The sequence below is a fragment of the Leptosomus discolor genome, chromosome 6 (assembly GCF_034619465.1).
Source record: "Leptosomus discolor isolate bLepDis1 chromosome 6, bLepDis1.hap2, whole genome shotgun sequence".
Classification (NCBI taxonomy): Eukaryota; Metazoa; Chordata; class Aves; order Leptosomiformes; family Leptosomidae; genus Leptosomus; species Leptosomus discolor.
Genome location: NC_141396.1, coordinates 56,202,147 through 56,216,515, shown reverse-complemented (window position 1 = coordinate 56,216,515; position 14,369 = coordinate 56,202,147). Strand labels below are relative to the sequence as shown.

General features: G+C 38.1%; 1 protein-coding gene across 1 annotated transcript in view; it reads right to left on the bottom strand.

Moving 5' to 3' along the window:
- VIPR2 (vasoactive intestinal peptide receptor 2) overlaps window positions 1-14,369 on the bottom strand; it is a 55,781-nt gene that overhangs the window by 36,729 nt on the left and 4,683 nt on the right. Inside the window, exon 3 of the mRNA XM_086466448.1 lies at window positions 1,386-1,493. Coding sequence (XP_086322574.1) covers window positions 1,386-1,493 — 108 coding nt within the window. The remainder of the gene's footprint in view (window positions 1-1,385; window positions 1,494-14,369) is intronic.

Genomic DNA, 14,369 nt, shown 5'->3' with positions numbered 1-14,369 from the left:
GGGTAGCTACGAAAAAAGCTGTATACAGGAAAATTACAGCAAACTATAAAAAGAAAGTGATCTTTCAGTCTTGATGATGCCATGCCCAAGTGAGACAGAGTTGTAATGCACTGTGAAGGTTTCAAACTTAAATATTTATTGCCCTTGTTTTATAGGAAAATTAAAATGTTATTGTAATATAAGATGTTAACAGTTGTGAAATACCAGACATCCAAACTCCAGAGAGAGTGTGCATGCTCTAACTTTTGGTAAATAGAGAGAAGCAGTGTGATTTAATTTAGATCCTGAATTTTTTCTATTTATTAGTTTGCCTTGTCTCATGACATCTTAATATCTTTACTTGAGTCATTTGAATACTTTTATAGATTTCATCAGATTTAGTGAAGACTATGCATACTTTCCCCTTTATAAACTGTTTAGACTACCCATGATAAAGTAATCAAGATTCACCACCACCAGGAATGAAAATATTTGCTCATCCATAGATTATTTTAGTTACCTATTTTTTACTGGAAAAAGACTTAATCAACAATTTTGAGAATAAAGGTATTTTAGTCATATCCCAAGTTAGCCTCTATGTAAAAAGTAATATTGTAAAAAAGCTCTCCACGGAGACCTTAAAAGCAGAATTAAATCACTGTGATAAGTTTTGCATCTTTCACCAGCTCTTCATGATAAAGGGTTCTCACCTGATCAATGGGCATAAGATTTTCCCTGTTGCATTTCAAGATATATATGTGAAATGCTGTGTTTGCATTATCTGTTTTCAAAACCCCACTAACAAGCAAAAGTGTGCAAAATTAAACCACAGTATCATGTATTGACAAGTTGGTGCAGAAGACGGCAGACTTAAAACAGGTGCATATTTCAGCAATTTGAGACACTGACGAGCTCTCTTCAAGTTCCATTAATAAGCAGGATAAAAGGTTTAATCACAACTACCTTAAATTGCATTAGTGACACTTTTTAGTTATTATGTGTTAATGTTGGCTCATTATTCTCATGAAAGCAAGGCAGAGCTCCCCTCCCAAGCACAGAAGGAACAACCTTCATGTCACCTGCTGGCAACTGTTAAACATGTCAGTCAGGCTCAGCTGCCTTATTAACTAACACAAATAGGACAAAAAGAGCAAGCAATGTCTTCAGCCTTGATGAAGGTCATTATATCAGAATATACATTTAGTATGTGACTCAAAGAACACCATACAGACCACAAAGACAATTATTTGGTCTTTTCATGATGTATCATGACAGCTCTGTTAAGGATCTATTATTTTAACTCTTTAAAAAAAATAAAAACCTTATATTGCAAATAAACAATTTTTAGCACATTGTTACAAAATACTAAAGAAAAGCCAGAAAAAATACACCTTAAAATGAAATACCTGGTTTGCCAGAAAAAAGGCTAAATACTTTTGGACAAGGGACAGTGACAGTCTCTCCAATCTTTGCAGGACGCCAACAGGTGATGTTATCCCAAATTCCAACACATCCTGAAACAAAAACAGCAGTAACAGACTTGAAAGCTCAGTCTGGTCCAAATCACCCTACTGTATTTACCTTATAAAGACTTGGTAGAAGCTTTGATGAGTAGTTCAAGAAAGATGAGACTCTTTCAAGAAAGTTGCCAAGACAGTATTTTCCATTAAAACGTTAAGGGAATCTTAAGAGTCTGCTGATTAACCAGCTTATTTTTAAATCAGTTAATATATTGTTTGCAAAATGTCTCATTAAGACTGTGTCATTTTGATGGGATCATGCTAAGAAAAGACAAGAAATGTTAAAAAATAAATCTGAGTATTAATATGGATTATTAACAATTCCAAAATTTTGAGAATCTCTTAATCACAGTTAAAATTATCTTTTTTATCTGAAATAACAGGAAGACTGAACATCACAAAGAAATATTTAAGTAGTTCATTGGACTCAGCATCACAAACACAATAGGAGCGGATCCTGATCAGAGGATTTTTGGAACAATGGGCACGGACTTACAAAATCATCTCTCCTAACCAAAATACAGAGATTTGAACAAAGAACGCTTCTGTACATTGATTTCAGGAAGAGCAGGTCATAACATTTTATAGGCATGTTTTATAGTAGCACTAGTAACAACTTGTTACTAGCAGATAGTAACTACTTGTTACAGGTTTGCCCATGCTAATGTCTACGTAAATGTGGCTCAAAAGCAGTATCTTGTAAATGAGCATAAACCTTCCTATAGCCCACTACGGGCACTTGGATCAACCATGCTCTATGTGTTTAAAGGCATCTACTTATAATGCATGTCTTCTAAGCTAAGAGAAGAGTTACTAAGGTTTCTGAATATAAGCCCTATGAAAAATTATCAGGACAAAGAAGTAAGGAAATGTTACTCATATTATCTCAGTACAAGTTATCTCAAAAAAAAAAAAAGGCATATGCAAAGTTCTGGGGATTTATGTCTTCAAATAAGGCAACTGAAAATCGAAATTTACAATTAATGCTAAAGAGAGAAAAGAAACTTTTATCCTACCAGTATTATTTCCATAAGATTATTAGAAAGTCTAAGGGACAGTTTGTTCCTTTCAGTACAGAACATGAAACTTGGATTAGGAATTGCTCACATCCATGCATAATACTATTCTTCAGAATATTTATAGTATTACCAATTCACTATTCATTTGCTCTGCGCTAGTGAGGTCATGCCCAAAATCAAGCCACCTGAGTTAAATGAAGCTGGAAAAGGAATACTTAAAAGTTCCGTATTTGTATTAAACCATATTAGTGCAATTAAACTTGGACAGCTTGTGTTGACTTAAAGTGCCTATCATTCTGCTTTCAAGTTTAAGTGACTTTCAAAGTACGTGTAAACTAGGGAACCCAAGAATGTGTTACAGCACTGGCAGTTGGATTTGCCCCTGGGGTCGTAGCTGCAGCATGGAGAGCCAGTGGCATAGCATTCCCACGGGTCTTGCTTTCCTTTGGAAGACATCTAAGTGTGATAGTTGGGAGGGAGCCTTTGTGCTGTACCAAGAATAAAGTTGGGAGATGAAAAAAGAAGATGAGAGGAGGATTATGGGGTAAATTCTGCATTTGGTCACCAATTCTGTAGAGTCTTTATACAGTTTCCCAAGGAAACTTGTTCATAGGGACTGGGTCTGTCTTCACTCCTCTGTGGTTTATAGAGCTTTAAATGCAGCATCTGTTCTATATTCAGAAAGATGATGCCAAAAGCAAGGGATTACTAAACACAAGTATATCTGTGTGGGTAGACAAGATGTAATGCCTTATCCTCCACTGCCTCATATGCTGTATCAACCTCCAAAGAGGTATGCAACAAATGTATTAAACATTCATTACCTCACACACTCATCCATACTCACTTCAATGCCTTTTCCAGTCAAGCATCAAAAATCCCCAAAGACGGGAGATATCACAACCTCTCTGGGCAACCTGCACACACACAACTTCCTCCATGAAGAATTTCTCTATGCATCTAATCAGGATTTCCCTTGCTGCAGGCTGCTTCCATTGTTTCCTTTTGTGTTTCTTGGTTTTTTTTTTTTTCTGTTCACATCTGAGAAGAGTCTGCTCTATCTTCTCTATAAGCCCATTAGGTAGGTAAGACAGCAATCAGATGACTTTTCTCCAAGCCAAACAAACCCAGCTTTCAGTTAGTTGTTACATGCTGCTTATTCCAGTGCCATCTCCACGCCCTCTGCTGAGCTGATTAATGGCTTTCCCGTACACAAGAGCCCAAAACTGCACACAGTACTCCGCTGAGACGCAGTCTCACAAGTGCCAAATAGAGACAATTGCTTCTCTTGATATACCAGTTTGCTAATGTAACACAGGACACAGTTAAACCTCATCTCTGTAAGGGTGCACTGCTAACTCATGCTTAAATCAATATATTTCTAAAGAAAACTCCTAAAAAGGGTCAGAATTTAATCCTAAAAAATGCTTATTTCTTCCTAAGGGAGCCTGATGTTGTTAACCCAGGTAAGACTAGTCTCTAAGTATCTGTATTTACTCCAGTCAATCCCATCCTTATTTGCTTAATACCATGTGACTAACTTCAGCTTGTCAAGTTCTCCAGTCTCCTGAAGAGAACTAACTGTTTCAATTCTTTTAGTAACTCTGACTCCTAGACCAATATATCTGACTCCATCTTTTAGCCTTATCTTAAGGTAAGGGATATTTACCCAGGTCTAGGAACTGTGGGAGAGGCATTCTTTTTAGCCGTATTACACAGTTGGCTGAGAAGTTCCTGTTCCCATTGACAATTCACTCTTTTCAGGTTTCTGGTCCTTGCCTCTCAAATAAGTGTTTTTAGCAACTGACTGAGAGTGTAATACTCCTTGAACTCCATAAACACTCTTATTTTCCCTGCTGATCATGCAGAGTTTGTCCTTTCTAGTCTATCTGCCCCTACAGCTTGTTCATACACTTCTTTAAGAATTAACTCATGAGTTTCATCTATGCTTGTCCTGGTTTGGGCTAAACCAGAACCAATTCTGTTTTAGTGCTTTAACTTTTCAGTTAAGTCTCCCCTAACTAACAGCACTTTCTGAAACAGCAGCCTGTTTTTCCAGACAGTGACTGCTTCTAGCAGTGATAAGGCCTGAGGTTTATAGTTGGTACCAAGGAATGGTGTGCAGAGAGGCCCTTGCCTACACTTGTTCTTGTAGTGACCAAGGTCACTGCTAAATCTTGTACTGCGTGTTGGGGTGCCAGGCTTGAAAAGTGTCACAAGCACGAAAAAGGTCGCCCCTGCAGGGAGGAGTGAACTGGACAGGTGACCCAAACCTGACCAACAGAGTACTCCATCCCATATACGTCATATTCAGTAAAAAACTGAGAGATCACGAGGGTCTCTCTCTCTTCTTCGATGGCCGACACCCAAGGAGGACTCTCTCTGTTCTTCTGTCGTCGATCCCGATCCATGCATCCCTGAATCCAGTGCCTGAACCCAGCTCCTGCATCCCATCCTTGTCTGCTGCTGAGTCCAGCCTGGGACTGCCCCAGTGCCAGCTCTGCAGTGTGGTGGTGACGTATTGTCACCAGGGTGGGGGGAGTTGGGTTCGGTATTGGGTTTGTATCTATTTGTACATATTGTATATATTCCATTATTTCCTTATTCTTATTATTATCTTTTCTTTTATTGTTATTGTTTCATTAAAGCTGTTTTAGTTTTCTTTTCCAAACCATAAAGTCTCTCTCCCTTGTTCTCTCTCCTTTTCCTTTTTGGGAGGGGAGAGGGGTTGACAGAGAGCGTCTGTCATTCGGTAGTGGTCGGTCCAGCCTCAAACCGTGACAATGCTCCTTTTTACCCGTCTACCTTGTACTCCCGTCTAGCACTTGTGGCTTTTCTTTTAGCATTAATAATGGTATCTCTGAGATGATGTTGACGGTCATCTGTATACATCTGGGCAAGTCATCTTCATGATCTTTGAAGTTAATGGAACTTCAACATGCTTAGGTGCTTCCTGAGTTGAAGTACTGGATCAAAATCAAGTCCAACTCTCTATGATGTAACAACAAGGCTTATGCTAAGTAAAAAAATGCTTACCTCAGCCAATTCAGGTCATGCTTCCTTCCCAATTGATTTTAAGCCAGAAACAACATCAACAACCTGTCATACGAGTAATCAGAAAGACAAAGAAACTATTTTCTTCATCTGCCAGCACTCAGAACTATAGTGACAAAATGAAACTCTTTTGGCTTTGATGGAGGTTCTGCCTGAGCCAGCACAAACAAACCCTGGAGTACACAAGAATAATCAGCATCTTGTGCGACTTCAGACCTTTTTAGTTTATCCTCATTTCCACTAACAAGTCAGAATGGGAGAGAACACTGAGATGAGTCCTGAAAGTGTTCATGCACACCCATAGAAGCGGATGACTTTCACAAATTCTCCGTTTTGTTCAGCACACTCTCTGTAAAATGGTGGACTTACTTACTACAGTAATCTGCAAACAGTTCATGGCCTTTATAAATTTTTGCTAAGCTGCTATATGGACTGGGCTAAGGTTTTGCTAAAAAGGCAGCTGAACAACAGCTCCATTAGTACACTTTCCACAAAAAACCTACAGAATTCTTATTCAAGTTTCAATTGTATGAAATATTATACAGAAAATCTGAGGTCCAAGTCCTATTCCCACCAAAATTAGTCAACATAATTTGAATCAGATCTCGAAGCTAGCTTGCAGGAAGGAAATCTGTATAGAAGTTTTTGACATTCAAAACATTACAAGTCACTAATGTTTTCTGCAGAATGTATTTTTTACCTCCATTTTTCCTCAGTATTTTAGGACTTCACAGGCATTTATGGCACAGGAGAGCATGACACTTTTTCAGACTCCTTTAATCAAACAGATGAAATAACACAAAAGTTCTATTTCCTATATCTAGACTACATTCAAACGCACCAACAACCATGAAAGTGAAACTTGAGTGGCTGTCATCAGAATTCCAAGAACATCAAGCCTCAATTTATGTATACAGGAAATCTGAGAAAACTGCTGAATTGTCCTGGAGGCATTTATGGTCACTGAATGACTACAGTGTGCTTCTGAAAACTGGTCTAAGGCTGAATGCTGAAATGACGGTGTCACTGGTGAGCTGCGAGAAGTATAACTGCTAAACAATATGCACTTTCCAGGCTTTCAAATTACACCTTTCCTCATTTCTGCCTCCTCCTATTACTACAGACTTTTGACAATATTGCAGTCATACATCTTTTCTTCTCTTAGCAAAACATACCCTTATGCAGAGATGGCATACAATTAACAAGTCCATTCTTACTACACTTGCGTCAATTTGTCTTTTCCATCCCAACAACATATCTCTATTGTACAGCACGAGCTTAATTGTGCACACTGAAACTAGCAATTAATTTCCCACTGATCTTGGAAATTCAAGATGGGGCGCAATTTGAGACCTTGGTGAGTTTCACAGGTCTTCAAGTAGATCCTACTCTTTACCCGCCACAGTATCCTTTACAAAGACATACACAATATTGTCAGAGAGTGACAGAGAATGATTCACTTGATCCTAAACCACATGAAAATAGGTCAGATTAATTGCTCCCAACAATTGCCTGCTTGTCCCCAGTGACTACAGAGCAGCCTACAGTGCTATAAATACCTACACTGTTGGAAAATGAAGGTGCAATAAATGCTACATTAAATGTGTCTCTGCACATAGAATATCTAACTTAATCAAGCTTCATATTCTCCTCTCTACTCACTCACTCCCTCTACTCTCTGCCCAGACATTAATTCATTCAATGTTAGTATTTCCGGACTGTCATCCATCACTGCTGCATTTCATAAAATCATTATGGACCCTCTTATTCTCTGGAAGTTTTACCCATCTCCCATATAAATAAGCCTGTTTCCTACAGTCTCCAAAGGCTATTAATCAAGTAATACACAAAACATTTTTATTTTTAGTTTTAAATAAGGTTTTAAGTTTTAGATCCAGTAACAATTTTACCAATAACTCTATGGACAATATCTCACATTTTAAATAAACTTAAATTACTCCAATGTTTATTTCATATAATGTCTGCAATTTTCTTTATTTATCGTAGTTAAAAAAATATTCTAAGTACCCCAAAAGTATTTTAATGTACAATTTTATTCTCTTATGTTCATTAATGGATTTAGTCTATTTTTGCATCCTGCTTCAATAAATTCTCAAGCCTTGTATGTTTTTGTCCTTTCACTCTGATATGTACATATATAAAACCAGTACAGCTCTTGATCTGTCTTAGCTCCTCAACTTTTTCTGTGCATCTCTACTACTATAGTCTTTACCTTCTTCTTTACCTATTAATAAAGCTGGCAAAGGCAAAAAAATAGGCTCTTCATCCCTTTTTCTGTAGTGTCTAGAAGAACGCTCCTGCACCCTACATGTAACAATCTCTTTTCAATCTCTTCATTTGCATAATTTATTTCTCTGGTGTGTCATTTGCAGCATATTGAAGGAAATGATCAATCTTCCCAGAAAACCTTTGCTCAATGACTCGTTCAAGTGTGGCCACAGTGTCACCCCTCTACTGCTCTTCCCTCCTGTTCCTCCAGACGATATTGCAGATGCTATTCTTAGCTAGTTTCAATGAGATCACTTAGTTTATTTGAATGTTTGGTCTTTAACACTTGTGATGCATCTGCACATACGTCATAATGAAAAGAAATATAACAGACTATAAACTACATCTTGTTTCTCTTTTTTTTTTTCAGCTTACATAAGTATTGCTACCACGTTCATCATCCTGCAGAGATTCAGTCTTTGAGTAAGTTTACTTACCTACATGTGCTTCTTCATCTATAAAAATGTGTAACACTGAGTTTGTACAAGTTTATATATATACCTTTTATCCATATATTAACCACTAGATGGCACTTTGCATTTGGATTTAGAAAACTCCCAATTCAAAGAAAGGCTTAGCATTTTTCAAACCGTCTAGGCGTGCATGATACATGAAATAAAGAGAGAGTGCTTTGAAAATGAGCCAGAAAGTTGTCAGCTAGTCTAGGGTTTATTTTTCGAACAGGGAAACGTTTTGATTTTTGTACTTAACTTGACAAAGCAGAAACAATCTCACCTCTTATGGGCAATGTTTTCTAGACTGCAGGTCTGAACGCTGCAGCATGGCCGCTTGAGAATTTATGAACATATACGGACTGAAATTCTTTCTGCATTTTCACAGAAGTAATAAGAAAGAAAGGAAAAGGAGGCACTAGAGAAATAGCGAGCCATGAAACTGGAAGCAAAGCAAACACACAGAAGAACTCAGATTATGGCTGACTGCACTAATTGGCCTTAATGGCTGGGACCAGCCTCACGCCCCTGCCCAGGGTCCCATCTGAGCTGAGGTCTGGGCCTTCAGCGATGCTGTGGGTGCACTTGACTTCAGCTTCATCGCAGCAGCACCTGTGCCTACCTCCACGACCCACCGCTACAGCCCTGCCCAGCCATCCCAGGGCTGTGTCCGACCCTGGTTCCCAGCACCAGGCTGGATCCTGACCCCCCAGCTGCAGGCTAATGTCCGCAGCTGTCCCTACCCCAGGGAGCTGCCCGAAGCCCAGAGCTGTGGCTGCCCTCCGGCTGCCATGGCTGTGGGTGAGATGGGCCCTGCCTGCCCATCAGGGGCCCCCAAACCCCTCCACAAGGAGCTGTCAGTCTGCAATTGTGTGAACATGAAAATACTGGCTGCAAAACGCTCCAGAAGCATCTCCAATATGCCTAAATTGAACTAAAGCACCGTTGTGAAATTGTGTGGTGTGTGTATACAAGCTGTGATTATCCAGAAATTCTGAGGAAATGCAAATGTAAACTTTTTAAACTACCAGTCAAGAAAAACTACTCATATACAGCAAGAACAGTTTTGGAAGTCTACAGTATACATCGGATTTAACTAGTTAAAAATGAATGATGAAACCAATAGAGTTTATCTCATGCTCACCTAAAAAATTTCCAGTTCATAGGTTTTCAAAAGCCAGTCCTATTACCAGGAATGGCAAAAATATTGTTACTGAGATTTCTAGGGGACTACTGGCTTTTCACTAAACAAAACATTTTAGAAGAAATGCCTTATTTCCCTTCCAAAGAACAGTTTCCCATTAGAGAATCAAAAATCTATAAGCCAATTTTCCATTTTTATGCAATTTACGTATTTTTACAGTTCTGTAAGGAAATATGGAAGTTGCCAGATCAAAACTTTGAAAAAAAAAAAACCCTCTGAAAAAGAAAACACATTTCCATTCAAATTTTCCACCAAGTAAATCCTGCTTTCCAAGTACTCACAATGTTCTGTGGACACAAGAGCATTTATTTTTGTATGACTGGACAGCACTCCAATCTTACCATAAGAACACCATTTTCCATTATACTGCAAAGATATTCATGGATGTATAGCCAAGGCTCTAAGATGTACCTTCATCTTCTCACTGCCCTAACTTAGACATGCTGTACATTCTTCAAAAAATAACATTAAATAACAATCTCCTGTTCATATAAACCCCACCGCAAAAAATTAAAAGTCTCTGTAAAGTATTTGAATCATATATTTCTGTCAGTTTGGATAATGTCTAACCCATGTGCTATTTGTTGAATTAGCCAAAATTTTTTAGTGCTTTGTTCTTCAAGATTGTTTCCTTGTGGTATCTGAACTTTGGATGTCATGGAGAGTAGACTGAGACAGCCACAGCTGTCTTTATCAGGACTCAAGTGCAAAACTATGCGGGGCAGTATTTCTTTCAAAATCTTCTGAAGACCACAACAAATTCACTTATGGCTGTGCACTTTCCTTTTTCAGGGCTCCAAATGCCATTTATTAATGTCTACTGCTGAATTTCTGTTTAAGTTTTGAGGTGGTAGAAATTTCAGACCTTCAAAGTTGTAGAATGTATCTGTGGCCACATGTTGCCTCTCTTCTTTCCAAAAAAATTTGGTATTGTCATTCTTAGTAACCTTTATTATGTGAGATTTTTAAACGAGGCTGATCAGGACATTTTCTTGGTCTTCGCTGTTTACTTCCTGTTGGTTATTTTTCAGTAGGCAACTCCTTTCACTTAAGGTTCTTTCTCACCTACCACCCAGCCTCCACAAAAGACGAACAAGGTCTGCCTATCTTCTGCCCTCAAATAATTAAGTATAGCTACCAGAAAGCCCAGACATTGTCAACACCATAAGGCTGATCAGTTTTATGTGGTGTCATTAACGATGACACTTCAATTAATGGAAGCCAAAATGGACAAACATTCAAAGCAGCCCCTTCAGCTCCCCTCATAAACAAAAATACGAGAATCAAAAAGCAGCAGTATGTCTGTACTATAGCTAGAAAAGCATCAGCACAGAGATTCAAGAAAGCGAAAGTTGTCCTGCAAGAGCTACTGGTGCTGCATGAACGGTGGCTCCATGATCCCACTCTCTCATTTAATTCTACTTTTAATGCTACCTCAGATAACTCTAAGCAACACTGCAGTCTGAAGTACTGACTCATCTTACAGAGAAAATAGCTGCAAAACTAAACAAGTGATGGAAGACCTTGATGAGATTGGGAGGATTATGAAAGGGGGAGCCTCCAGGAGATTCCTTTTCACACAGCAAAAGAAAGGCCACCTCTGACTTTGTGCAAGTCTTCTATTTACTGATGTGGAGGAGAGAATGATCGTCGGGTTGGCTTAGTTACACTCACCATCAGTCTTTTTGCGCAATACAGAGAGATACGTGTGCGTGTGTGCATTTGGAATGCAAAATAGGCACCTTTCTTACTGGAGAAATAACCTTAACAGCAGAGGTTAAAAGTAACTTTTGGACAACTTGCCATGGGTCCAACATTTGAATATTCATCCCACTGTTCTGAAGAGCTTTCAGAAAAATGTACTTTGTTTCATCCACAAGATCATGAGCTCTGCTGCAATCACTGAGTGAAATTCTACTGGCAGTCAATTCAGGAGATTGGATTATATAGCAACATTGGTCCCTCTTGCTTTAAATTTATGCATAAGTAAGTATCATTTTGGTAGTCCTGTCTGTTTTAATTTCCCATTATGAGTTGTATTATGAAGCCTCTCTTTGAGAGGTTTATGAAATTCTTTCCAAAGCCATTTCTCTTTCCGTCTACATCCCTTCCTCAAAGTTAAGATGTCATATCTAAAATTAAAAATGTTGTCTGGCTATCTGTCTAACAAAAACACATTTTGGAAAGCAAGAGCCAAAAAGACTCATTTAACTGTACAGTCACTCAGTCCAAATAGAATAAAAACCCGTAGACTTAATTTTTTCATAATGAAATCTTTTTATTGTTGTAGAACCCTGCTATAAAGTCTACTGACTGAGTTTTACCATTTTTGAATGTAAGATTTCACTTTTCATTTAAAGGTTAACAGAAATGAGTCAATCACTCTATAACAAAAATTTCCAAATAATATTTTCTGAATAAAGACAGAAATTTGCAGTGGGCCAATTTTTATGTATTTTAAATAATTTTTTATTGGGAGCTTTCTATTTCTTGTAAGAAGACAAGCCACAGGTAATAGTTAAAAACTAAATTAGTGTTTTTCCCTATGGACCTCAAAATCCATAGCTATTATGAGACATTTAGAATGCAATTCATCTGGTCTCCAAAAATAAGTGCGCAAAAAAAAATCCTCTCCTAGGCTTCCAGCTAAGGTGCATCCATACCTCACGTGTCAACTTACAGGAGGAAAGAAGAAAACAAATGTGGATAGAAACTAATGCAGTCTTCATAAAATAAACAACTAGATTTGCTAGAGAGCACTACAGAGAGGAAGGCACTGCCACAGCTCTTTGGAGAGTGACTTTCTTCCCTAAATGGAGTGTAATGTGCTCCGCTAATGGAAGAGTATGTGCATTTAATGCCTGAAAATCCCTCAAAGGGTGCAAAGCAGGAGGTCCGGATGTTTAACAGTTCAACGTTGGCAAATGAGCAGAATTTAGACAAACTGGGTGCTGTGGTTCTAATACATCCTTAGCATTGTTCAAAGGATATTTACACAGTATTTATAGAATGTTTCCTTGAAAAACACACTATTGCTCTATTTAGCCATGAAGTAAGCAAGTCCTCTGTAGACTTCATGTTTAGTGATTTTAGGTGCACTACAAAAATTACTCAGTGAAATTCTTCAGCCCATGTTATAAGGCAGCTCAGATGAGATGACTATAACATCTTTCTTTTATGTAAAACCCCCCCCACAAAAACACAATCATCTTTAAATCTTTCCTTTATATCTCCCTGACTGGGAGCTGAGAAGTATTAGATAAGGTATTCAGCACACAATTGCCATCTAGGTCAAAGAAGAAACTGTCTGTGCCATAAAATTTGCATCCTCTAAAATGCAGTAGCTGTGCACATCAGTCAAATTCTGAAGCATGTTATATGGAGGTGCGAAGGCTTCTCAGGTGCCCAAGAAGTTAATGAAAAAATTCCCACTGATTTTGATAATGGAGGCCCAAGCCTCCAGTGGAAAACCTCTGTGAACCTTTATTTCCAAGTTCCAGACAGGACCTTCACCAGATTTCATTATCACTTTTGTAAGGCAGGTAGCAAATACTACAGCAAGAAAAGTGTGACAAAGGCTGTATAGCCATCTTTCCCACTCAGGAAATGAAATAGGATTTTGAATTTATTGTAATGAATTATGTTTCAAATGTACTACAAGTTTTAGGTGTAGAGCTAGGACTTGGACTAGTTCCAGCTTGCCAATTTTCATTAGTAATTCTTCTTTATCAACAGTCAAAGTATCACTGAGACAATTTGCAAGTCTCTGTTCAAAACACTCCTTACATCTCTGTAAGAATACAGAGAGTTTATTAGGAAATAGAGAATGTGTATTTTTGGAATGCAAGTGCACATATTTAACATAGGCTCTTCTTAACTGGTTCTTGGTAAAGGTATCTATAACATGCAGCATAGGAAATACATAGTTTTTAAGGGTTCATTACCACAGGGGCTTTATTCCAGTCTCCTACAAAATGGAATAGTCGCTCAGTTTCAGCCATGCATTCAATCAAACATATAAATCCTTCCTCTGCTGCTTTATCACCATCTACAGGGCTGAATCAACACTGTCAGACATACTGTCTCCTTCCAAGACTTGAAGTTCTTCCACAGCAATTTGCCTGCAGGAGACACCCCTCTTCCAGTGAAAAGACGCTGTGAAGGAAATACTGACAGAAAGCTTCTTTCTTCCCCTAGGGAACCCAAAATAAAAGTGGTGTGCATCACAAGGATATCCTTGGAGCAGCCCAGCATCTGGATCACAAAAGTGGATCTTGAAGAAATCTTGACTTTCAAAGCCATATAATAGCTAAGAGTGAATCTATTAATTCAAGATTTAATTCATTAAGCTAGGCTAGTAATTATTTCTCCATCTGGCTTCACACTAGTATTATTTATGTAACAGCCATCTCTCTTCACCACCCATATAAATAAAAAATTCCAAAAGTAGATGAATTATTCCAGTAAGATTTTGCTTGGAGAGATATCCATGTAAATTATTCACTGTTATTATAATTTTTCTAATTACTGATCTGGATTAATAAAAAGGAGAAATTATAGCAAAATAGAAACTGCTGATGATACTTTTAACTATTTTATTGTATACAAATTGATCTAGGAGTATGCACTAAGAGAGCTTTAGATTTAAATCAAGAAAAGAGTTGGAGAAAGCATCATGAGTTGGGACTCATGTTTATGCTCCAAGAGCACTGCAGATGGCAGGTCCCTGAGGTACCATAATCATCTTCAGAGCACATTTAAAACAGACTGAATATGAAAAAAAAAAATACACTATGTATCATCTAGTTCAGCCAAAGGCAAACAACTGCACTGCAAGAGCTGCAGTACTCCA